Consider the following 26677-nt stretch of genomic DNA (forward strand, 5'->3'; position numbering starts at 1 on the left):
GGTTGTTGCTCAAAACACCTCTAGTGGTCGAAATTTTTAACATTGGCGGATTGGGCTGAAATTTTGCAGTACTATTGGTTGAGTCATTGTGGTTTTTATATATTTTTTAGTTTGTGTGTCGAACCCAATTAGTTACCCTACTAGCCCCCTAAAATGTGTCAGTTTTTTGAAACGTTAAATAGGACATACTTCAAACAATATCTGGGGTGAATCTAATTTTATAGTTTGTATTCTACATAGCACTATTATTTAAGCCCAGTGCCGATCACTGTGTTTTACCTTACAACACCCGACTTTCTTATGGTTATCTCTTGAATTGCATTATTTTCAACTTTGCATGTGTGGGGACCCATGAGTTTTTGCCTGCAGAAACGACTAAAGTTATAAAAGACGGCGACTAATATGGGACCCAATACAAAATAAGCATAGGAAATATATTTATGTTTTAAAATAGGTTATAGTGTATATGCAAGGGCAATATGTGCTAAGCCACCCTTCTAGTTAATCATAAGCTTTTTTGTAAATAATCATCTGATATTGTTAAGTGGATTCCCTGCAGCAATGGTGGAACTTGGAGGAAAATTAGTAACAAAAGGAAATGAAGAAATGTTTTTTAGACTGACAATCAGCAAAAGAATGGGACGAGTGGCTTGAGTCTTTTTGTGTAGTTTCTAGTACTAGCTGGAATGTATACAAAACATTTTTCAATCCTAAAATATTTTGGGGAAACCTTTAAATGCCATCTTAATCGGTAGATACTTTAACACCAAAAATTAGCGGCACTGGAGTCTGGTTCACTTAGGTCAAATAGTATATGATAGTTTATAAGTGTTGTTTAAACCACTAGAATGCAACTGTTGCTGTAGTGTAGTGGAAAAAACAATGCCTCATGCGCATAATTTTTGGGTTCAAATCCCGTTTAATTTTTTTCTTTTTTTTGCAGACTTGTAGAAATGCCGGCGGTTAGGGCTATTCGGGTCAGGTGAAGGTTTAAAATCATAAATAACGTTAAAAACAAGCATTTTCAAACATTTGACCTGACGTTACCTTCTTGACCTAAAGTGAACCGGACTCCAGTGCCGCTAGTTTTTGGTGTTAAAGTATCTACCATCTTAATCAGTTTTGCCAACATAAAACGGGTGCATCAAATTCAACACTTTGTGTCCTGTGTCTATGGATGTTAAGATCAAACTTTACACCAAGTCAACTAAACATCAGAAAAGTTGGTGTCTACTCATCCATGTATAGTAAGTGTTGCAGTTAACCAAAATCACTTGCTTAAAGCTGCCGGAAACCTTGGTTAGCTAAAGATCAGTGCATCTACAAAAAATATTTTCTTCATGTATTTTTAGCAATGATTGTCAGTGTCTCAAGCATTACAAACTACAAACCCATGAGACCAAGTTGCTTGTTACAGATGGAATAAGTGCAGCAGTCACTAACAACTGCCATAATCCAAAACCCTGCTCTTCTATCTCTGGGATCAGTGGCGTAAATGTAACTTTGGGGCATAAAGTGGTATAAATTTGTTTTGTGCTGTACAGAAGTATGCCGATGAATCTTGAGGCTAAGATCTGCCTTGAGCAATTTAAAGGATTTCCCAGCAAACAATTTAACGTCGTGGCAACGTTGCGTAATGGCTTTTTAAAACTACCAAAAACGTTTGCTGTGACGTTATAAAAACCATAAAGTGTGGACTCCCATTTTCGTTTTAATTACGTTTAAACAAACGTACGTTTTTTCGCTATAATAACGTTCAAAACAACGATTACAAAACGTTTCAGTTTGCCGTTTTTGTTACGTTAATTTAACGGTTGTTAAAACGAAGATTGTCACGTCAACTGGCGGTTTAAGTTTAGGTTGTCTTAACGTTACTCGTATCGTTTTCCTCACGTTATTCAAATGAGTTGTGCGAACGACATTGTGTGGACTCCCATTGACGTTTCTATAACGATTACTGCAACGTTGTACGCACACCATTTTTTTTAAAAGTATTTTAATACAAACAAACGAAATCAAGGCTGCATCGATTTGAAATTAAACATCATTTTCTTCGTCTGACGAAAAAAGAAGGACAGTGGGTGTGCCAGAAGAACTTGAACTTGAGATGTTCATGTCAGCCTGTCTATTCTAAAACACAAAAATGGTTTAAGCTTACAAAATCAATAACTAGTAATTGTGTTGATAAACTAGAAGGGTATATTAGCACATATTGCACAACATACAACGTTAGTGTATAAAGCTACATTTTGGTGATGGCAAGGGAACTAAAGGGGGGAGTGGGCAAATTGAAAGCAACTAATTGATTTACAAACTGTATCTATCAGCTGTGAAAGTTTAATGTAACTCACTCGAGCAGTTTAAATCAAGGGTGAAAAATAAAAAAATATCTGTGTACCTTATAGTTAATTCCGCCAGGCTTGTATGGTGCATGCTTCAAAAATTCTTTTATCTCCACCTCAACTGCACTGGCTTTGAGATCTTTGTTAGAACGTAGTGCACTTTCTAAAAATCACAAATGCATATTTTCAGTTTTGCAAACAGTTTCACATTTTTTCGCCGGCAAAATACTTACTTAAAATAACTTTACACATAACAGTTCCACAAAAAGCCTCCTTTCCTTTTCTTCCTTTATAGCTATACTGTGACCATAAACCATACGAACCAACAGCCTTCATCATACGCCGCACATTGTCTCCAACACTGGTCCCTCCAATATTGGTTAAATATTTGACCTATGTGATAAATTGATTTGCATTCAGGGCAGTTTATATGTAAACAAGACACATGTACTATACCAGTGATTTGCATAACTCCTTGTCATGAAGTTTGTTATCCAAATCCTTCAATTCCAGTATGGATTCAAGCGGCCTTTCCAGCATGTCAAATTCCAGGACTTTACCATAATCATTTTTGGGTATGCTTTGTTTAACTATGTTTGTGAGGTTTGTTTGTAATTCCAATAACATGTTTAATTTTGCTGCAAAAAAATTACAATAATCTGACAAGGATCCACCCAAGTAAACGTGCACATGCATACCATTTATGTTGTGAAGAGCACTTTCGCTGGATTTGCTTTGTTGGTCTTTGTTTGAACTTATATTTGAAGATGTACTCAAGTTTTTTTCCTTGTTTGCTTCTATGTGTTTGTATCTATCAACTGGAAAGAAAATGTTTTAGAAAACAGGTATGGTTTGTACTACATTAGTGCAGAATGTTACCTGGTGGAGAGTATCGACACACTTTTTTTCTTAAACGAACATCTGGCACTTCATCATCACTTTCCACATTCGAGGTTAATTCTGCCCTGGCTACCCGTTTCAGTGCAATTTCAAAATCATCTAAAGCATAAAGTAGCAGTAAAAAACTGTTCATTGTCATAAAAGCATAATTTACCTGTAGTTGAGAAAATCCGTATTTCAAAAGTATCCCATGTTTTAGGATCTGGAATTTCACCTTTCTTTGCCTTCTGTCTAGCATTTAGTTTGGGCCAGAAACACTGTGTTGTCTGGAAAATATAAACATGACTGATTTACCATCAGAATACCAAAAAGACAAAAATAATAAAAGATACTTACAGATTCGCTTTTTTTTATCCAAGTTAAATGTACAAGTTCGACACTTTGCTCCTTTATAAATTCCACTATGGCAAACGACATCTGCAAAACAAAATTTAATGAAAAATATAAAAATACAATTTTGCTGATAAAAAAAAGGCCTAGAATACAACTCTACATTAGGGTTTCCATGCTATTACAAATTGAAAATTTTCTCTTACATTAAACAAAATTTACTTTGGGTCATTTAAAACAAACATTGTTTAGCATTCTGCAAAACTAATTGAAACATTACACTTTTTCAACAAAAAGCTAGCTCCCGCAAACTGTTAATAGATATGACTTTCTGAGTATTGCAAATCATAGTAGTTAATCACTGACTCTGTTTTAATTTCTATACTGTACCATTTATTACCTTTTCGGAAATACTTTGATGCACAGCTTAAACTTGTAACACACTCGCACACGACAAGATTGCACGCACGTTCGGCCGCACTTACAGCCATGAACCATGCCGCCCCTGATTTTAGCTTGGTGGTTCCCAATTCATAAGCGGTTGCATCATTATTTTGTGGTTACTATTTATAGCCGCACCGCAATGCATACGTTTTAAAGTTTGTTTACGCATACCTTTTTTCTCTTTATTAATTGTGTCATTGATTTTTGAGTAATGTGTTTAGCATTATAAAAACATGAATGCTAAAACTTTTTTTCGGCAAATACCGGTTTAAGGTTAGCGATGTATTTGATTCATGACTAAATTACGTTAATTAATTCTACAACCAATCAATTGTAGCCACAAAAAAAGCGTTTAAGAGGCACGTGTTTGTTCTGTTGAGTGGTACGGTTGCAAGAACGTTGGATTTGATTCGTTTCTTTACGCTTGTCGTTGTGTGGTAAGATGATAGGAACGTTTGATTTCATTCGTATCTTAATAAGCGTTTTTAAAACCACTATATGTAACAACACAAAAACAGTTAGTTAAAACGTTTTAGACAAAAATATTTATATCGTCCAAAAAAATCCAACAAAAACATTTATATCGTACCGTATATCCCATGACGTTACCCACACCTCGGATTACAACCACACCAAAACGTTGTTTTTAGAACGTTTTTTATCAATCATTTTATGACTTTTTCGGTTAACTTAATAGCCCACCACCGAACCTTGGTGTAACATTTTCATCAACACACAAAAAAATCATTTGGTGACCTTTAAACAACGTTGTGAATATTGTCAAAACATTTCGTTTTGTGTATTCGTAACTTAGAAAGGTTACAAGTATGTTCGCTTTGATACATTATTTTCATGACGTTTTACCAACAGTTTATATACAACACGTTTTTATCTTGTTATTTAGTTATGTTACAGAAACGTACGGTTTAATACGTAACTGAAAAAAACGTTTTTAAAACAGATAAATGCTACTACTTAAAAACGTAAATACAAAACGTTTTTATCTTGTTATTTAGTTATGTTACAGAAACGTACGGTTTAATACGTAACTGAAAAAAACGTTTTCAAAACAGATAAATGCTACTACTTAAAAACGTAAATACAAAACGTTTTTATATCGTTATTTGGTTATGTTACAGAAACGTACGGTTTAATACGTAACTGAAAAAAACGTTTTTAAAACAGATAAATGCTACTACTTAAAAACGTAAATACAAAACGTTTTTATCTCGTTATTTGGTTATGTTACAGAAACGTACGGTTTAATACGTAACTAAAATAACGTTTTTAAAACAGATAACTGCAACCACATAATAACGTAAATACAAAACGTTTTTATTATTTTGTCCAAAAAAGTAACAAGAACGTTTATGGCGTTACGTATGAACGATGAGGTTACTAACACGTTATATTACAACCACAGCAAAACGTTTTTTCAAAGTCGTGTTTACTAAACCGTAACAATACCGTTTGAGTTACGTTCAAAGCTAACGTTATACCATGCAACCATAACGCAACATTTACTTTGACAAAAAAACGCTTACAAACCATATGACAACCTTTAAACAACGTTGTGAAAGTTGCCATAACGTTTTGTGTTAGCTGGGTTTATGTTCGTGCCATTGTAAGTCCGATCATGGAAAGAATCCACAAAATGATGTTGCAATCTTCTGAGATAGTGTTTGTGGCTTCTACAACCAATCTGGATCAGACTAATGCCTCATCTACAGTCCTATTATGTGGTAGTCCAATTGGGGATGTATCAGGGATCAGCACCTCAGAAGCAAATGTATGCAGGCGTTGCATTGGGTCAGGAGCAGGCACCATCTGTGGAATTCTTTAGTGATTTGGCCACCACACATCTACACAAGATCATGGTGGCTGTTCAAATGCCATGGAAATCAATCCACCCACTTCATTGTCTGATAGCATTGCTGGAACCTCACTTAAACCAGTGCCTCAATGTCCGGACTACACTGCAGAGAACTGTTCTTAAATTTAATAGTGTTCTGAGCTTATAAAGACCAAGCACTCTAGTGACTTTCATTAAAAGAAAACTAATGAAGCATTATAAAGGTTTAAGAACTCTATCTATTCTGCTCATTTTGTTGCACAAATGAGATCAGCACTTCATTCATTTGGAAAAAACTCAATTGGCAGCCGCAATGCTGGGAGCAAAATACATAGTTTTTTTGGTACTGACATTAAAATGATATATTTTCTTGGTATGGTTGGTACAAAAAAAAAATATTACCTAATTTGGTTTGTAGATTTGGGCAATTGGTTTTTGATTAATTGATTGGATTGTAAGTTGGGCTATTTGCTATTCCAGAACCTGCATGGATGCTTAATCATATTTGTTGTTTAACAATTAGAATTTACTTTCCATGCTCCAAAGTGATTACCTATAGCTTAGTGTGCCTTAAGCCACCAGAGCTCAGGCCTGTATTTCTGAAATCAAGGAAGAGCAGTTGCGCTGCCAAAACAAATAAAACCTTGAGAATGGATGGGCTACAGGAAAACTCAGGGCAGGTCGGAGACATCAAGCACTCCATCAAGAAGTTAAAGAGCCCCGGCACCGGAAAATTATTTTTTAATATGTTGTTTGTCGTATTTTTATAAACACGGTTCCAGGTTTAAAACCACAAAAATCGAAGTTACTAGTCAAATATTTACGTTCTAAATCTAAAAACACTGACACCCTGCGGATATTTTGTCACTTAGCTCAAACCTCATGTGACGTCACCTCGTACCAACTTGGTTTGGAGCTTGTTTGTTGTCGGTGGTTGTTAACGTTCTGCGACACCAATTACGTTAGTTAGTTTAGGTATTTTGGTGTTTAAATGTTTTCATTTTTATACTCAAGTGTGCAAAAATGCCTGCAGTGTGTTCTATGTATGGTTGCTATTCGAGAGGAAATCAAAAGGCCAGCAATATGACACTATTTCGCTTTCCAAGTATAAAGCGATTGCGGTCAGCTTGGATTAAGTATGTTAACATGAAAAGAAAGTGGAAGGGGCCAACAAAATGCAGTGTTCTTTGTAGCCTACATTTCACAGATGAATGTTTCACAAATAAATTGCAGTATGACAGGGGTATGGCAAAGTTGTGGTGTTAAAGCCAAATGCCATTCCATGTATTTATGAGAACATTCTTCTTCAGCAAGAAATGGCAATGAGGGCAGCTGCAAGAAAAGTAGTCACACAGCGTATGGTATGCTTTAGTTAATTTTATTCTGACATAATCTCATTTAACATTATAGTCTTCAATATTACCATTATGTTATACTAACTTAGTTTATTGTCATGCCATGTACTTGGTAATAATAAAAAAGTGTGGTTATGAAAAAAGGTGTGATAATATCAATACATTTTCATGTAGGGAACCACCCAATCTAAGCTATGAACCAAAATATATTGTGTGTAAAAGAAAACTTCTTCACCTCCTAAAAATTTGCCCGAAATGTCAAGGTGCCACAGTACCCACCATAAAAAAAATGTGTTTCACTTGTGACTGTGGCTCAAGATTGTACTGCTCTCTGTTGCAAATAAGTGGAAAAGTCAGGAATTCGTAAATGGTGTACCAGAAGTAAATTAACTGCAGATTTCCTTGGACACTCAGCTAAATTTGGTACATACACAATGATGGATCTTTGCAACAATAAAATTGTTGCTATTAACCTTGTTCAGGTATTCAGTTGGTAATTTCATAATATTTTCTAGGGCAATGAAGTGGCAAACAGCAATGCTATGGAAAAAGAAGGATTCTTGGGATGCATTGAAAGCATCACAAGCAAAGGATTGTTTATTTAAGACTTTGTGACTGACAGGCATCCACAAATCATTAAATACGTTAGTGAAGAATCGTCAGAAACAAAACATTAAGTTTGGCATGTAGCTACAAGTATGATGAAAATAAAAGATGAGCAGTATATTTGTGTTTATGGTTTTGAATTTAGAAGTCCAAAAGAAACTGACAGCACTTTCTAACAAAGCATATTGCAAAGAGTTGGGACCTTGGGTGAAAAGCATATGCAACCACATGTATTGTTGTGCAGCAACGTCACAAGGGAATTCACAACTTATAGTTGCCAAGTGGCTGTCAGTCAACGTAACTCTGAAGTCTTTCCCAGCACCATTCAACAAATTTTCTGTAGGCAGTATATCTGTAAAGCCTGAATACATAGAGGTTGCTGGTGGAATGTTGCATGTTAGTAGTTGGTACAGTAAAACTTACTCGTGACAGGTGTTACCCTCATCATGATTTCCGAATTGACGTTTAAATCGATAATATGCTGCTTCTAATGCATACACGTTGAGACATATATTCAAATCCAGGATGTGCATTTATACAAAGCAGATTCGACTCAGAATATTCGTTGAACTTGGCTAACTGCTGTTGCACTTACTAATTTCATGGCAACATACGCATGATTTTCTCTCCTCCATTACCACACAGTTAGTACATAAACACCTACAATAATACTGTTACGTGAAAAATACCTTTTGTTAACAACAAAACACCTACCTTTTTAAGCAAACAGTTGTTATATATTCCTTAACTGTCAACTAAGTGTCTACGTTAATTTTATCAGTTGTAAACAGTAAAAAAATGTACGCATCAAAGGTAAAACAAGCAACAAAAACAACAGCTGACCAACGCCATTGTTAGAAGTTGGTACGAGGTGACGTAACAATCGCTGCTGCATTTCAAACCAAGGTGTCGCTCGAGAGCTCATTGTTTGATTGAATATCTCGAAAACGACAAATCATAGGACAAAAAAAATTAGTGATTCGGAATCCCTGAATTATGGCGATTCTAAATGGCTAAAATGTAGAAAAAGTCACATCGCCGCTGCCGGGGCCCTTTAAAAGGCATTTGCTTGACAATTAGCTATAACTAAAGTTATTGTACTAGTAAACATATTGACTATTATGGAGAATGTTATACCAATAGATTATTGGATCTACTGTATAGAACTGTGTTGACTGATTATTTTTAACTGTGGTTACTGCATGCATAATAAACAAACTTTTGGAGGACTGTCGAAATGAGTGATATAATGTTTTAATTTAGGTACAACTGTTTTGTTCCATATAAAGAGTTGCAAATAATGTAAACCATGAAGGAAAATAAATAGCCTGTGTAGCAAGGTCAAGACAAACTAATTTAACTTGCTGACAAATATGACTGGTAATATAGAGTGCTGTCAATAGCCAAGCTTGCTAACCCTAATTTAGAGTATTGTAAGTAAAAAGGTGGATTATCATTTCAATGTCACAAGAAAAACAATAAATTTGCTAGCACAAGTAAATCTTCTCATAATTTACTTTATACTGTAGTAGTTTTTTTTTAATCCTGCATTTGCTCTCAAGCACACTACTTCAATTTGCTATTCAAGATCACTTCTGTTCTATTGTAAACTTACGGCAAAATTCCAGCATGCACAATAAAAATAACAAATAACATATACATTGTTCGCACAGAACAACATTCAAAACTGAAAATACTGGGAGTTGTTTGGAACAACTATGCAAATGGCATGCCAAGTGTACACTTATGTTAGAACTGCACTGTGTACAATTATACCATTCATCTCTGTAGGTTTAGAACAGTTTGTTGATCCCAACTGCCAAGGTATCGCATGCATAATGTGTTTAATTGCGTTGATCATATGTGCTTGCACTAGAGACAATGAGGCATAATACACTTATTTTATGCCATGCAAACTTGCCTGCATGCAGTGCTCATCATAAAAAGTAAAAAATATACGGTACAAAGTTTAATTTTGACATTGATTGATTGAAGGGGATGCGTTGCTATCCTAAACAAACACATACCATTAATAATAGAAAATATTTTGCACAAAAGCTATTTCAGACTTAATCTAACAATAACATTAATGATGCATATATTGCACAAAAGTGATTTTACACTGAATAAAAATTATGTGTGTATAACTTACTGCTATACATAACCTAATAAACATTACCTTCAGTTCAAACATCCAAAATGCATCAGTCTTCACCATGTTCTGACTTGTAAAAACGTTTTTTGGAATCAAAACTGACATAAAACGGGTGACACTAAAACGCTGAATGGGCGGGATGGGCGGGACGTCGCGGAAACCGCTCAATATCGGGTAAATTGCTGACGGTTAGTGCTATTAGGGTTAGGTTGAGGTTTTATAATAGTATATGAATCAAAAAATGTCCCTGCCTAAAACTTATTCAACTATTTCCTGACATTAGGCAAAAATGCTATGGCGGGACGTTTCGGGCGCGGAATGTAGTGTTCGGCGGAATTTTTTTTAATGATTTACTATTATAAAACCTTATCCCAACCTTAATAGCTCCAACCGTCAGCAATTTAACCCGATATTTAGCGGTTTTCACGACGTCCCGCCATCTCCCGCGACGTCCCGCCCTCCATTCCGCCCGTCCCGCCCATTCAGCGTTTTAGTGTCACCCCATAAAACTTGCAACGTCGACAATACTGAAGTCAAAGTAACCGCTTAGCAACCTAGACGTGACGTAACGGCAACCCGCAGATTTCCGCTGCTGTGATTGGCTGAAAAAGCCCTGTGGTTCGAATTCGGAAACATTTTGGAAATATGCGTACCGTAAGGGGTTGGAACAAACAAATCATTCACAATGCATGTGCTGTGACGAAACAATAAAAGAAGCTCTAACAATATGCGTATGGGTTGAAGTTTGTCTTATTGTGGGATTATAAACGTTACAAGAAATCAATTGATTAGTTTATGATGCACTAGTTCACACAAACATCTCGCGGGCCATATTTAAGACATCGCGGGCAAGATTTGGCCCGCGGGCCGTAGTTTGCCCATGTCTGGGCTAACTGCTAGTTTGGAATCTTGGAAAAAGCTGTCTTATAATTTCTAACTAATATCCTCACACCGAAATTCTAATCTTAGAAATGTGTATTATCCCCGTTTACAGTTATAAGAACAATAAACACACCAGTATATATAGTAAAGTCAACAAAGTTTTTCCCACATGTCGACATTTCGATTCAAAGTTTGGCACTGTTTTTCGCTAATAAGTTTGGCAATATTCGGTGAGATGGACGATGGAGCAATACGAAGCGACTTTTTTCCATCTGGCTGTCAGAAATTACTGATCTCGCAGGGAATTTAAAGTCACATGTCAACCTTTCTATCACTGTGCAGAAGATGTTTTACTGCTAAATGCGTTTTGCGCGAGTCTCTGATACCAGATGTATCTCAATAAACCAAGAAACATTAGTAACTGACTCTTGAAGCACGAGTCAGATTGTAACGTAACAATATGAAAATTGTGATGCGTAGCAAATGCGCATTGTGACGTAATAAAAGTAACTTGAACAGTTGTGTACTATTACTCTATTAACAAAGAAATAAAGCAAACAAAAAATGCCAATTTAACAGAATGAAAGTTCGCCATCAATTACGTATGCGATTAAGTTGCCAATATAAGTCCTTTCAAAAAAAATACTACGCGGGCCAATCAGAACCTTCCGGCGGGCCACGGGTTGGACACCCCTGCTTTAGTAGAAGAGTTTCCTGTATACCTCCATACCAAAAGCGCACCGTATCGCCGTACAGGTACGCAGGGGAGAGTGGGGTGAGTTGTTACAAAATTTGTTTCGCTGCAATTTTGGGGTAAAATTATTAATCAGATAATCCTGATTTTGTGCATGAAGTTTGATATGCAAAAAAAAATTTCATGTTTTCTGGTTGATGCTAATTTGTAACAACTCACCCCATGAGGGGGGGGGGGTAAGTTGTTACAGTACTTTAGGTATAGGTTTCCATATCCACAATGTACCAACCGACATGCGTAATTCCAGCGGTTTTATGAAAACATAGCCGAAGTTATTCGCGTTGTAACAACTCGCCCCTGTAACAACTTACCCCACTCTCCCCCACAATAAATGTTGATTAAACGTTCATTTTTGAAACGTCACTGCTCAATATTTTGTGCTTGCGGGGCTGACCGCTCAGGATGGTAGTACGATACGGTAGAGATTGCGTTGACCGCACCATGTATCTCGTTACGAAAGCGTACCGCACCACCGTACTACCAACTATACCTTACTTAAGGTACTGTGCGCAAAACCGCACCGTTCCTCCAAACCAGGGCCGCCACTGAGAATTTTAAGATATCCCAAGGTTCCCTCATCAAAAATTTCAAGATAACCAAAAAATGGCAAAGAGGCCTACACAGTTTAAATCCTAGCTGGTGCAGGCAACATATAATCTTTATAGTTACACCAGGTCCCAGCCATCATGTACCTTTGAAAAGACGCTAAGAAATACCAGCAAAACACAAAAGAAAAAATATTTTTTTGTACATTTTTTTACTGGCACATGATACATCGAAAAGCCTGCAGTACTGGCCTGACTCACTAGTACTTTTGACAGGGAATTTCAATCAACTGACACGGCTTCGAATACAAAATTGATGAAGCACTGTTACGCAAATCGTTACATAAAAAGATGATTTTTGCAAAAGGATAATTTTTGTTCGCAACAATAGTATTAATTGTATCTTAAACCAAACAAAGCTGTCCAAACAAAGCTGCCCGCCTGCCCCACTACAAAACCCGCTCATTCGAAATCGAAATAAATGGTTGATGTATTTCTACGATCGGCTCGTGCAGCGACAATGGGTAGTTTTTGACAGCATATTTTCAATGTCAAACCACTGGTGCGAAAGAGACTACAAAATTAACTAACTTTACTTAACCAACTTTAGAATTAATTACAAATGTCGAGTTAATCTCTGTTACTGTTACTTAGCTGCGCGTTTTAATAATAGGCTTACAGTGCGTGTAACCCTCCTTTTTCATAGCGGTCAGCCCCGTAAGCACAAAATATTAAACAGTGACATCACCAACTTTCGAAGTCCTCTGTGGGTAGGCCTACAATGTCATTGTGATGAAATTATGTCATATACAACTTGATATGCAAGTTTGAGGCAAATTCAATATTATCAGCAAATAGTAACGAATAAAAAATGACAGTAATTAATCAAAATTTATTATGAGATGGTACGCTCTGGTGAAGGAGAGTGCCATCGTACGGTACCCGCGCCTCCGCTTTATTTGAGTGCCGTACCTACGTACCGCAATTTTTAAAAATCGTCGCTACGTACCGCACTGCCATCCTCACGGTTAGCTTACACGCTCGACGCATTGTCGGCATATTATTAAAACGCGCACGTTACAATAACAGAGATTATCTCGGCATTGGTGATTGATTCTTAAGTTAGTTAAATAAAGTTAGTAAATCATGTAGTCTCTTGTACATATACCACTGAAAATTACACACTACCGCTTCATGAACCCATTGTAGAAAACACATCAACCTTTTATTTAAAGCAGGTTTCTTAAACCCAGGGGGCGATTTCGTCCACCGACAGGACGATGGTGACATTTTTTGGAGTTGGGGATTTAACTTTAAAGGGGCGATTTCAACATTACTAGTTGTATAAATATATACACAAAAGCTGTGAGACTCGGTTAACTTCAACTTACAGGCAGGTCTTGAGCCAGTGCCCTTGAAAGGGGACAATCTCGGGAAAAAGGTTGACGACCCCTGGTTTAGAGTAAGTAGGGTAGCTTGTTTAGACACGTTCTTTAAGTGCGTGTAATAAAATTTATCCAAACCTGATTCCGATTGGTTTATTTGAAGGTACGGCACGTTTCGATTTTTAACATTTGATTTTTGACGCCCTTCGTAACAGGGTAAGCCTACGTGCTACATGGTACGGTTTACGCAATTCGTACCATACGGTAATGCCATTCTTGGCCTACACAAGTCATGTATTTTTTGCCACTGCATCAGTAGTTGTGAGATAATGTAGCGACGTGATTCTTTCGGAATGATTCGTGCAAGTGCAACAATGTTACCAGTTACCATCATACTAAAGGTAGCTTCACAAACTAAAGCCTAAACTGAAAAAGAGAATAAATTTTGGGTCCTGTTCCCTGAAGTGAAAATACTGGTATATGTTGTTTTTTACACTATTTTCGTTTTACTATTTCTGTATTGTGCCTAACGCGAATGTTTTCCACTTTTTGGCTAAAAAATCGTGGGAAGAAATCGAGTAATCTAAAGTTTAACATGTTAAAAGCTAGGTTGGGCAGTTGCATTTTTGATTTCAACCAAAAGGTTAACCCGCTGGCCCCCGAAAAGTTTTAAAACGAATAAACTTCCTAAGGTACACGACTATTTTAAGAAAATATGTTTTTATGGTTCTGTTCGGGTTTAATGATATAAAAAAAATGTTTCGTGTTCAGTTCTGGTTCGACTCCGTGGATAGCTAAGCTGTGTTCTTATTGGTTAAAAGCTGATCCGACCCGAAAAATTATTCCCCTGTGATTTTGAATCACAGGCAATTGCCTGTATAAGGCCCAGTAGTTCGAATTCGGAAACATGGTTTTAATTATTCCATTATCATCTGTAAATTTTACCTTTTTAATCTGCTAATAAATACGATGCGTATGAGCGTATCGTTTGGAATTGATGGTTTTAATCAGGGAGTCGAACAGGAACTGAACCCAAACCCGCGAACCGGTTTGAGCGGTTAATTTCATTAAACCCGAACCGAACCCGAACCGCTAATTACGATTTTCTAAAAACCCGAACCGGAGTTGAACCCCATATTTTGTTTGACGTTAAACCCGAACCGAACCAGTAAAATATGCAGTCTATTTTATATTTCGCGATTTTTTTTCAAAACAGCGCACTGAAGAATACACGAGATAACACATATAGGGCGTGTCAAAAATAACAGTGCATGGGCACATTTCGATTGGAGTTTGATAAGGCCAGCGGCCAGGTAGATGATGGGTAGAATTAAATTAAAACGAATAAAAATTTGAACCGGTTTAAAAACTGCAAACCGGTTCGGACCCGATAATTTGCTCGAACCGGAACAAAACCCGACATCGAAAATATACATTCTTCAAAACCAAGTGAACTCGAACTGAACTTGAACCCATATGATAAAGATAAGCGGTTCGACTCCCTGGTTTTAATCATTTTGCATCCTAAAATTATGATAAACTACTTTGCAATTTGTCATGTTACCTTAAATAATGTGGTTAAGTATTGGTTTTTTCGTAAAAATTGTTCTGTTAGTGTCAGTCAAGTGAGCCAACAGCCAACCCATCCCAGAACTCCAGAAGAAATGAATGACAGTGGTGAGTAAGACGAGGTGGTTGTTACTTCCCTTCCTCTTAAACTCATACCTCTGGACTGGTTACATGAGGCTGCAGACCTTATACGACTGAAAAAAGTCTAATGTTGTTTATTGATTTCAGTGTTGTGATGCGTAAACAGTTTGGACTTATGGAGAAGTGACGTCAAGTATGAACAGACGAAGAAATGAATAGACTTTTTTTGCAAATGGATAGACTTTTTTATTAGCAGTAGTTATATAAGAACTAAGCAGCACTCAGATACTTAGTTGTCTACGATCATGTAAAGACCGAAAACTTGCTTGAACTATTACTATACTTTCAAAGTTTCAATCAGCTTAAAATATTACAATACTTTCAGAGAAACCGGACTGCAGAAGAAAAAACATGTATTTTGCTTTGAATAACATTATGTCAATATTATATTAGTAGGATAATTTGAAGTTATTTCCTTCATAAAATATGGATTTTTAATGAAAACTATATTATAAGTACCGTATTTACTCGATTGTAAGCCGCACGCTGGAATTTTTGATACTATTGCTTCTTAATACCTCTTTCTGTTGTTACGTTTCTGTTGTTACCTGAAAAATCTGTAGATGCATGCATGTTTTGAACCCCAAATAATTTAAAACGTTGGAGAGTAGAAATAATTTCGGTATAAAATTAAAATATAAGCCGCCCTCGATTGTAAGCCGCCCTCTATTATAATCTGCACAAACGGCAGCTAAAAAACAATATAAGCCGCGGCTTACAATCGAGTAAATACGGTAAGGCAGTTGTTTTATTTTGGATACAGATAGATTTTCAATAAAGAAACTTTAACTGAAAGCTTAAAATTGTGTGTACATTTGTTTGCAGGGACTTTCTTGTTTAAACCTTACATATGCAACTTATGAATAAAATGGTGTAGCTGCCTGAACAAACATGACCGGCGGTTTAGATGAAATTGATTTGGCTGGTCTGAGGGTAAGTATACACTAGCACAGGGCTTCCCAAACTGGGGGTCGCGACCCCGGAAGGGGTCGCTTAACAAACTCGAGGGGTCGCAGAGAGCTGTACCAACTTTGCGGAAAGTACTCCATACACTGGCGTAGAGTACGTGGGTGCCGCACACCCCCGGCCTTGACCTTTGTATAACTTCACAATGTCATTTTTGTTCAAGTTACGTCGGTTTTAAAACGTTTCCAGCTAAGTGCAAACGTTTCCAGCTTTAGTATTGTGTGGCGCAATAACTTTCTCTAATAAAAATGGGTAATAAACTTTTGATTTCTAAGCAGTCTTTAATGTCCGTTTGCAAAGCACTGCTAAACTTGTTGGTCCAAGGTGATAAGTGCCGATTTGCAAAACAATGTGACAGAAGCTAAAGGCTAAAGCACGTAAAATGTATCGGTGTTTGGACGTGTAAAGTAGTAGCCTCGAGAACCGGTGTTTTTTTTCAGTTTTCGCTCGAATTAGTCGTTTCAATAAATACAACAAAACGTATTTTTTACATTGTTTATCATATTTACCGTGAAGGGTCGCGGAAAATTTAAAAAGATTAAAAGGGGTCGCGATCAAAAAAGTTTGGGAAGCCCTGCACTAGCATATTAAATACTGTTTGGGCTTTTCCCAATTTGGAAAATAATCTATTTCCTAAAGGGGACACATATTGTTTTTGTACGTATTTTCTCTTTAACACTGGCTTGTTCTTCATGTTTGGTCAGGAATGAGAGCTTACAGAAATGTTACGTATTTGTCCAAATTTGATCCTTCTGAAGTTTGACCCCAAATGACCTAGCAGTTCACCCACAGGCCCCAAAACGTTGTTTTTTTAAAGCGTCTGTACTGACTAAAGTACATAAGCTAGGAGTTTTATGCTTTCTTTGTTGGTGCAATGTAAGGTATTTTAAAGAAACTTTTTGTTGGATTTATCCATTTTCACCCTCTTTCATGAATACGTGTGTGGGGACCCATTCGTTTTTGCTTGCGAAAACATTCATATATGTATAGTAAATCGGTAAATAGATTATACCAGGGGTCGGCAACTTTTTAGGCGACACATGCCAGTTTACTTGTTATTTCCATGTGTTAATGAACTCGTGTGCCAACGTTTTTCTAAATAATAGTGGTTCGTGACAGCAGATATCAATAATAAAGAGAAAGCAGAGTGTTTTGTGCATGTAAGGCTGAATTTTAAGACTATGACATGATAAAATCTGAAAACAAGCAGTATAACAGATTAAATTGTGCCAGGGATTGCCAACCCCTTGAATATATAAAATGGAAATATTTTGGAAAGCCATCTTTCTAGTTTTGTTTGGTTTCTGCAAAAATATTTCGATGCATAATCTGTTCTGTGGCTCCAAATAGGTTGAAAAACACTGTTTCAAGCTAATAAGGTTTAACATGGAAAGTCATAGGATAGGGTATTTGGAAATGTTGAATTTATCAATATTCTGGATTTATAGCCAAACCATCAAAGCTTGTCTCAAAAAATATTTTTTATTTATTTTAGGAACCAGCAGGTATATTTGAACTTGTTGAAGTTGTTGGGAATGGAACCTATGGACAAGTATATAAGGGCCGTCATGTTAAGACTGGTCAGCTTGCAGCAATTAAGGTTATGGATGTAACAGAGGTAAGATAGAGATGGTTTTTGCTCACACATGTTTTTTCCCAACATTTGTTAGTTGCTACTCTTTCTTCCCTTATGAACATGCATGTTGAAAACAAACATCAGATTATTAATCATACTAGGAGTACACAGCCTGCGTTAGTATGACCACATGTAGTTGTGGAGACCAAAAAAAATAAAAATTTTAAAACAACTCTACTGACCAAAGTACTTGATCAAGGAATTTCATGCTTTGTTGTTTGGTGCAATGTAAGGTATTCTAATAAATTTTGTCCCTTTAAAATGATTTACCCATTTTCACCTTTTAAACCCTGTTTCTGCCTAACGCTGGTTTGTTAAACGCATTTGGTCAAGAAAGAGTGCTTCAAATTTATTAAAATTTACACAGGTGTTATTTATTTATACATATTTGATCCTCCTGAAGTTTGACCCTGAATGACCCAAGGGTTCACCCACAGGCCCCGAAAACATAATTTTTTTTACATCATCTAGGAGTTTCATGCGTTGTTGGTTGGTGCAATGTAAGATATTCCAAATATTTTATTAACTTTTTATTGGATTCACCCATTTTGCACCCCTTTAACCCTGAAATAATTGGTTTTAGTTTTTCCAGTCCCTTCAGAAATCAGAAATGCAAGCCCGTGATATGTACTAAAAGGTACAATTTTAAGAAAAAAATTGTTTGCAGCGCGTTACTCATTTGGTGTTCAAAATTTTGGCTCAATGGCCAAATGGTTATCATTACAGCCCATAATATGTGTACACTGGAAACCCCAAGGGAGTAATTCACTGGTTTACAAAAGCGGCGATTTAAAGCATAGCAGTTGATCGATGCTTGACACATAAACAGGAGTTTTACAGGGCAGTCTTTTTATGATTAGATCAGCGCAGTAATGCTATATAGTTTTATTGAGTTAGCATGTGTATTTTCAGCTTTAGTGAAAGTTTTGTATCTTAGAAATGATTAAAACAATATTTCGTTTTTGTGCATTTCAGGCAAACATTGTTATTTAACATGGAGGTAAAAAATGTTTTTCAAAGATGCAATAAAAAGTCATTAAACTGTCATTGACAAGTTGGCCGCCTTATGACGACTGAAGGTCAACTTGTAGGAAACGCAGAACACAGTTGAGAATGATGTTTTGTCACAACATAGCTTCTTTAATTCTAACACATATATCCCAGAAACAATACATAAGTTAAATATAGATTTGGAGAAACATTATTGTTAATCACCAAGGACTGCGTGTTATTAAAACCGTGTCAAAAGATCTTTAAACGGTTGTTCGGCGACTACACCACACTAGGCTACTGAAGAACTTTTATATGACAATAATGATACAAAAATAATACGGACAAAACTTTTTTAAGTTGGGTTAATGCTTTTTAATAATTTGTCCTTACGAAACTAAAAATAACCGCAACATTTGTTTTCCGTAAATCTGCACAAACATGTATGTAGGGACCCATTCGTTTTTGTTTGCAAAAACAATCATATATGTAGATCAAATGATGTGTATATTAAATTGGTAAATATCATATTGAATAAATAAAATGGAAGTTTATCAGAAAGCCACCTTTCTATTAAACGTTTAAACAAGAGGTGATAATTAAGTACATGCTTTTGTTTGGTAAAGGAAGAAGAAGAAGAAATCAAGTTGGAGATTAACATGTTGAAAAAGTATTCAGAACATCGAAATATTGCCACATATTATGGTGCATTCGTCAAAAAGACTCTACCTGGTCATGACGATCAACTATGGGTAAAAGTTTTTGAATGCAAAAATTATACCACTGTGTTGTTGTAAAGTTATTGTAAGACCTAAAAGGGGTACTTGATATTTTGTTTGCAAATTACACACAAAAACACAGTATAGTTTAATTTTTTACAATGAATATTAAAACACCTGAATGTGTATTGAAATGTGTAGTTTTAAGGCAAACCATATTTATTTTATTGTTCAAATATTTTGTAAGAATAAGAATGCAACAACTAAAGCATAACCATATGACTGAAGGTTTTGTACCAACGGTTCTAAACTCATTGCAAATATATACTCTGGGAATAGTGTTGTTTAGTTTTATTCTTTTCTTGTAAAAATCACAAATTAAGTTTTCAAGGACATTTTTTAAAGTGAGGTGTGTTCGGTTCCAAAAAATGTTTAATTTCATTTTAACCTAATGGAAAATAATACTTTCTAATTACTGCTTCCAGAAATAATCACAAAGTGTCACTTGACAAATATAGATATTGGTCAGCTTTTTTCTTATTACCTCCATGTCAGTAAGAAGGCAAAATAAAGTATAGATGAATGTAAATATGTATATATTTTTTCATCATAGCTTGTAATGGAATTTTGTGGTGCTGGTTCTGTAACCGACTTGGTTAAAGCAACAAAAGGAAATACATTAAAGGAGGAGTGGATTGCATACATTTGCAGAGAAATTTTGAAGGTAAATACAAGACTTAATGGGATAAACTCTTGGTAATTGTTTGACCTAGTTCATTCTTCTGTTTTTCTTGCAAAACTTGTTGCATCACTACTTATTCAGTTATATATTGTGGGACCGCTTGTCCGTTTTTTTGTCTAATATTCAACTTATTCAAGTTCACACCTGTGTTAGTGAGTTAGAAGTTCATTCTCCTCAAGTTTGACCCCAGATGACACTGCAGTTTATATGCAGCTTTCCAAATCATACAATTTTAAGGTTTATACTTTAGTACATGATTCATGACTTTTTTGTTGGTTGGGCATTTTTAGCTGGATTCACCCATTGTTTTACGTTTACCAGACTTTTAGGTCAGAAATAAACAGACATGTTACAACCCTTCCCTGAATGGGACACATATTGATTTTACTCAATTTTTTTTTCTTTGTATTTTTCTTCCCAAAATTTGTCCTACTCGTTTTGCCATCAAATGCTGGACGGATTTGGCTGAAACTTACACAGATGGTAGATATAGTTATGTAGATGTGCATCTCACTTTATTTGTCTTGACACCCCTGTTTTTACCCCGTTAGCCCCCTAAAAAGGGTAAGTTTTAAAATAGTGTTGTAATTGGCTGAAATGTAGATAGAGTATGCCATTTATAGGTGTTGATTGTTGTGTTCAACCCTGTAGCCCCAACATTTACCCCAATAGCATTATGCCACTATTTACTCCATCTTTTCTTTAAAAAAAATGTTAAATAGGACATACTTCAAACAATATCTGGGGTGAATCTGATTTGTATAGTTTGTACTCTACATACTATTATTATCAAACCATAGTGCTTATCACTGTGTTTTACCTTATAACACCCAACTTTCTCATGGTTATCTCTTGAAATGAATTATTTTCAACTTTGCATGTGTGGCGACCCATGAGTTTCTGCCTGCAGAAATGACTAAGGTTATAAAAGACTGTGGCTAATATGGGACCCAATATAAATTAAGCCTAGAAAATATATTAATGTTTTACAATAAGTTATAGCGTATGTGCAACGACGAATTGTGCTAAGCCACCCTTCTAGTTTTGTGATTAGAAATCAAACTGCCACAATACCATTGGGTTAACGTGTAGGTTTTTAGTTTCGGTGCTTAGGGTTCCTACCTTATTGTTTGGTTAAGTTATAAAGGACACATTGTTTTGTTATAAATTAGGCAAAATCTTATTGTTGAACACTAAGGACTCCGTCCTATTGAAAAACATGTCAAAAGTTCATTATCAGTTGTTCGAAGTTCGCACGGCTGTAGGTTACTGCAGGTCAATATATGTTTTTCAAAACAAAGTTAAATAAAGAACAATTTGTCATATATATACCATTGCTGCAAAATGTCTAATAAGTTCTAGTGTTTCTATACTGTTAGTGTTTTCTTTAGCAGAGGATTGGAAGTATTCTCTACCGTTCTTTGTTACTACTTTTGTAAATATATGACAATATAATGATTTATAAAGAATTTTAACAAAATCTTCAAAGTTGAGTTTGATGCTTTCTACTATTGTCCTTAAGAATCTAAAAATAACCAAAACATTTTATTAGCATAATCAATTCCCATAAACATGTGTCTGGGGACCCATTCGTTTTTGCATGCAAAAACAATCTTTTGTGTAGATCAGTGGTTCCCAACCTGGGGTTCGCGGACCCTCAAGGGGTCCGTGAGATGGTTTTAGGGGGTCCGTGGAGGCAAATATTTATAGTACTTTTAACCAACCGTTCAATATTTTTAAGTTACCAAACCGTTTTTACAATCCTGTGTACATGTACTAACTGTTTATCAAACCTTTCGATAAGGAAAACATACTTTTTTGCGATTGTTCGTCCATCGTGATACCACAACACACATTAACAATTGAAATTATAGTGAATGTGTTTCAAGATTTGTACATCAAAAAAATTATCTCTTTGTTGCGCTAAAGGCTACAGTACAGAACTTTATTGAGGGACTGTAAAGGTTGATTAAAATTCTGCCCCAAAAAGCGAAAGTAATAACGTATAATGCAGGAAACGAAAAACAAAACTAAATTACTTGGGGGTCCGCGGACCTATAAAATTTATAAAAGGGGTCCGTGACTACAAAAAGGTTGGGAACCACTGGTGTAGATCAAATGATGTGTATAGTAAATAGGATATAGAACATACTAAATTGAAATGTACAAAAAAGCCACCTTTTTAGTTACAATTATAATAATTGTAACCAATAATTGGTGATGTTTCTGTCTTGTGACACAGGGTCTTCAACATCTTCACAAGCACAAAGTTATTCACCGAGACATAAAAGGACAAAATGTTCTGTTGACAGAAAATGCGGAAGTAAAGTTAGTGGATTTTGGTGTCAGTGCCCAACTAGATAAAACGATTGGTCGACGAAATACATTTATTGGCACTCCATACTGGATGGCTCCTGAAGTTATTGCTTGCGAACAAAATGCATCTGCAACTTATGACTACAGAGTAAGTCTGCACCATAAAACAGCTATGAACTTAAAGCTTTATTATGGGTCCCCTGTCCCTGAAGGGGACACATATTGTTTTTGTCCGTATTTTTTTTCTGTCTAATGCTAGTTTGGTCAAGAAAGAGTGCTTCAAATTTAAGTTTAATAGATGTTAGTTATTAATCCAAATTTGATACTCCGTAAGTTTGACCTCAAATGACCTGGCGGTTCACCCACAGGCCCCCCAAAACATGGGCGGATCTAGACGGGGGTGTTTGGTGTTTTGACACCCCCCTCAGAAATTTGCCGGGCACCCATTTTGAAAAAGATGTGCGTAAATTAAATACGCTAAACGTTCCGTTGGCCGCTGCGTGATTACAAGGAGTCGTTATCTCAAAGCCATGCGCCTTCATCGTTTTGTATTGGCTCATCTAATAGTCTATTGTGACGTAACAAGGGTTAAAATTAATAGTTTATTGCGCTGACAATACAAAAGTGATTATCCGCCAAGGACGCTGAAGTCAAAAGTGCTGACTGCACTAAATGTAATGTGTTAAACTGTTTTCGCATTTAAACAATGTTAAATCCGACTAAAATGTTTAATGCTAAATTGTTTATGACCTACCAAACACGTAATTGTTTGTCACAAATATGCGATCGATAAAAATCGAACCATGTTGTTAAGGTAGGCCTTACATGTAATTGGTAACTTGCCAATGCTTGGCATTTTTTATGCCTTGTGCAGTAACCGACTTTATTGCATTCGTAACATTGCGCAACCTAAAAGGTTACCCTTCGTTTCAAAAAGGCGTTCAGTCCTTTTGAAGTTTTTTTTAAGTAACTAATGTATTTTGATTACCTGGTAGCCACGTTTATGCAGTTTTTTTGACTAAGCTAGATAGCAGAGCCAAGAGCGATAATTGGAAATTTTAATGATTTGGCTAAAATCTATAGTTTTTTTGTTTATTAGATAACTGGTAATAAAAGATTCCACTCGCCTTTGCGTGCCGAAGTTGCGAGTTAGGTTGAGGTCTTGTACTTTCTGGTTCGGACCTGCTTGCAATTCTGGACAAAGCACTATGTCTGCCACTTAACGCGTCGTTTTGAACTAGTAGATAATTTGCAACGAAACAACCACTTCCCGTTAGACGTTAAATTAAGTATTTAACTTTGGCGTGAAGCGTATTGTGGTATTGATTTTGTTAGCACACACCAGAACAGAGCGATTTCAAAGGTGCATCGGGGTAATAGTACTCAGGTCTCAAACCGTGGAGACGATTAAACAGCATATGGTGCGTCCATAATAATAAAACAGCTTTTCCCCAACCCCAAAATCTCTGTTACGAATTAAGCACTGCGTGGTTACAAAAGTGATACCTTGCGACCGCAGCTTGTTTGGTGCGTGAGTGACGTCAAGGTTATGACGTTTTTGGAAAGGGGAATACCCAAATTGTCAGTACCGCATTAGGGAATTTCCCAAATAATTGTTGGACACCCCCCTTAATTTTTTTCTAGATCCGCCCCTGCCCCAAAATGTAATTTTTTGAAACGATGTACTGACTAAAGTACTTAATCTAGGAGTTTTATACTTTCTTAGTTGGTGCAATGTAAGGTATTCTAAAGAATTTTTTAACATATTATTGGATTCACCTATTTTACTCCCCTTAAACCCAGAAATAATTTGTTTAGTTTTAGGTCTGAAATACAAGACCTAATGTGCCGAAATTTTCTTAATCGGCCGAATAATAATCTTTGCAGCCCATAATGTGTGTACACTGTCAGGCAGACAGAAATCCCAAGAGAGTAATTCAGTTTTGGCGAGGTTTCACTCCTAAGACGTGATTTGAACCTGATAAACATGCTTCGGTTTCGTATTTGTCAAGCAAAACATTATTGATCAACACAAAAAAGAAAAAATAAGCATGACTTTTTCGAAAGTCGCAATAAATCTTTCAAATTTTCGTTGTCAGCTTGGCCGCGGGATGTAGGTAATACAAACACAGTTAAGAGCGATTTTTTGTCATAGCATAGCTTTTTTACTTTTGACAAATCAATTCAAGATTCAATACTTTAGTCTTGTATAAATTAGGCAAAACGGTATTGTTAAACACTAACGGCTGCGTGCTATTGAAAAAAGTGTCAAAAGGTCAAATATATTTATATGACAATAATTATGCAAAAAGAATACGAAAAAAACTTTTATCCATTCGATTGGTGTGCAAAAACAATCATATGTGTATGGTAAATTGATAAATAGGATATAGAATAAATAAAATTGAACTATTGGAAAGCCATCTTTCTTGCGGTAAAGGCTGTAAGAAACAATGATTGCTTTGTATATGTATAATTCAGTTTACAAACTCTAAACTTGTTCATCACTTGATTGGCAACAAAATATCCGTCTTTCTACCTTCCGTAAGTGTGCCAGTGCCTGTACCCTTCTTTGCAACAATACTGTTGTGCTTTTTACCATACTTTAGTATTTAAGCTTCAATGTTTATCGACGCCGTCTCACAATTGTAATGATTACAAACAATTTTTGGTCAACAATATATCTCGGGTATGTGGTATACCTGTGGTTTTAGTGACAAATGCAAAAAATTTTGTAATGTACTTAACTGTCTAATTACCCATTGTTGGTACTGTTTTTCCTTTAAGTAGAAAGCAGAACAAAGAACTAGTAAGAATGTAAACCCATATTGCCTCCTGGTTATTATTTATTTTGTTTTAGAGTGACATTTGGTCTCTTGGAATCACTGCTGTTGAAATGGCAGAAGGATCTCCACGTAAGTTATATGCTTAGTTGAAAAAATAGTCAACATGTAAAAATTACATAGTTGTGGGTCTGCTTTTCTGAAAGAGACATATATTGTCTTGATTCATCTTTTTATCTTCTTTTGGTCGAATTTGTTTTCTCTCTCCAACAACCGACAAGAAAGGCTGGTTCAAACTAAGAAAATTTGATTAGTTCGTACCCCACATAGCAGACCAACACCAGACATTATCATGGTTATCTCTTAAAACACACTATTTACAACTGTTCATGTGTGGGACAATGCAGAAACGAAACTGATAAAAAACGTTGCATACACAGGTGCCGAGTAGGCGGTGGCGGGGTGGTGCTGCCACCTTGAGTTTGTAAAACATGGTGGCGTCCACCGTGGATATTTTGGTTAGTTTGTGGCGGTATCATCTGAAATATCGTAAAATATTAGAAACAAGGTGGCCTTTTAACAAGCATGCTGGTGATTCAGCCACAAAACATGGCTTAAACCTGCAACTTGTTTTGGTTAGTGCCTTGTTTATGAAGTCAAACACACAATTGTCCCCCAGTGAATGTTTGGTCATTGTTGTGTGCAGTGAAAATGTGTTGTAATAAATGGTTATCTAAGGTGATATGAAGCAACAACTTGACACAACTTTTTTTATTGTTGCTAAACCAATGATAAACGCTACAGCAACGTGTTGCAAATGCCAACTAATTATTATTTCAAACATATCATATTTTTATGATTTTGACAAACATTGCGTTATATGGGAAGTTCGTTGGGCTTTGAGTTTGAGTTCTTGTGGTTGCAAGCATAAGTGATGTCATGTTTTACGTCCATCACCTTTCATAGTTGTAAAACTTGGCGCCTATGATTGCATACCATGGAACCCAATATGAAATAACTGTAGTGAAAATATAAACTTTAGAACAAGCTATAGTGTATGTGCAATAGGAATATGTGCCAAGCCACACTTCCGAGTTTCTTTTTATACTGTTTTTTAACATTGCAAAATACAAACAAATCGGTTTTATGACAATCTGTTTAATTGCATAGGGATCATGAATCCTAAATTGCACCTTATGGTTTGTCAAGAAACTCAGCTGTATAATTGCATGCCGCTTAATTGCATAATGTTGTTGATTGCATAG

The 26677-nt window shown here is 36.0% G+C and overlaps 2 protein-coding genes and 2 long non-coding RNA genes across 5 annotated transcripts in view; 1 reads left to right on the forward strand and 3 right to left on the reverse strand.

The window, feature by feature from the left end:
* Window positions 1-1779: 1779 nt before the first annotated feature.
* LOC145230321 (uncharacterized) lies at window positions 1780-4535 on the reverse strand. Its single transcript, XM_080095715.1, has 9 exons — window positions 3973-4535; window positions 3579-3659; window positions 3397-3508; window positions 3222-3341; window positions 3041-3160; window positions 2799-2980; window positions 2576-2735; window positions 2399-2505; window positions 1780-2130 (listed from the first exon to the last, which is right to left on the reverse strand). Exons 2-9 carry the CDS (start codon window positions 3657-3659, stop codon window positions 2038-2040), a joined length of 975 nt encoding a protein of 324 aa, XP_079951841.1. The 5' UTR covers window positions 3973-4535; the 3' UTR covers window positions 1780-2037.
* A 3128-nt stretch (window positions 4536-7663) lies between these two features.
* On the reverse strand, window positions 7664-8839 carry LOC145230694 (uncharacterized). 2 transcript variants are annotated; one of them, XR_013860734.1, is made up of 3 exons: window positions 8544-8828; window positions 8253-8489; window positions 7664-8190 (listed from the first exon to the last, which is right to left on the reverse strand). It is a non-coding gene; the product is annotated as an uncharacterized LOC145230694 (long non-coding RNA). The 2 variants fall into 2 exon arrangements; XR_013860733.1 differs by having other exon boundaries at window positions 8253-8839.
* A 572-nt stretch (window positions 8840-9411) lies between these two features.
* On the reverse strand, window positions 9412-10637 carry LOC145229837 (uncharacterized). Its single transcript, XR_013860495.1, has 2 exons — window positions 10009-10637; window positions 9412-9840 (listed from the first exon to the last, which is right to left on the reverse strand). It is a non-coding gene; the product is annotated as an uncharacterized LOC145229837 (long non-coding RNA).
* A 5448-nt stretch (window positions 10638-16085) lies between these two features.
* The window catches only part of LOC145230559 (misshapen-like kinase 1), a 32797-nt gene continuing 22205 nt past the window's right edge, over window positions 16086-26677 (forward strand). Inside the window, exons 1-6 of the mRNA XM_080096002.1 lie at window positions 16086-16193; window positions 17722-17844; window positions 19479-19604; window positions 20185-20295; window positions 22556-22777; window positions 25490-25544. Of these exons, the coding sequence (XP_079952128.1) occupies window positions 16152-16193; window positions 17722-17844; window positions 19479-19604; window positions 20185-20295; window positions 22556-22777; window positions 25490-25544 (679 nt within the window). The 5' untranslated portion in view covers window positions 16086-16151. The remainder of the gene's footprint in view (window positions 16194-17721; window positions 17845-19478; window positions 19605-20184; window positions 20296-22555; window positions 22778-25489; window positions 25545-26677) is intronic.

Source organism: Phallusia mammillata, chromosome 5 (assembly GCF_965637545.1).
Source record: "Phallusia mammillata chromosome 5, kaPhaMamm4.hap1.1, whole genome shotgun sequence".
Taxonomy (NCBI): Eukaryota; Metazoa; Chordata; class Ascidiacea; order Phlebobranchia; family Ascidiidae; genus Phallusia; species Phallusia mammillata.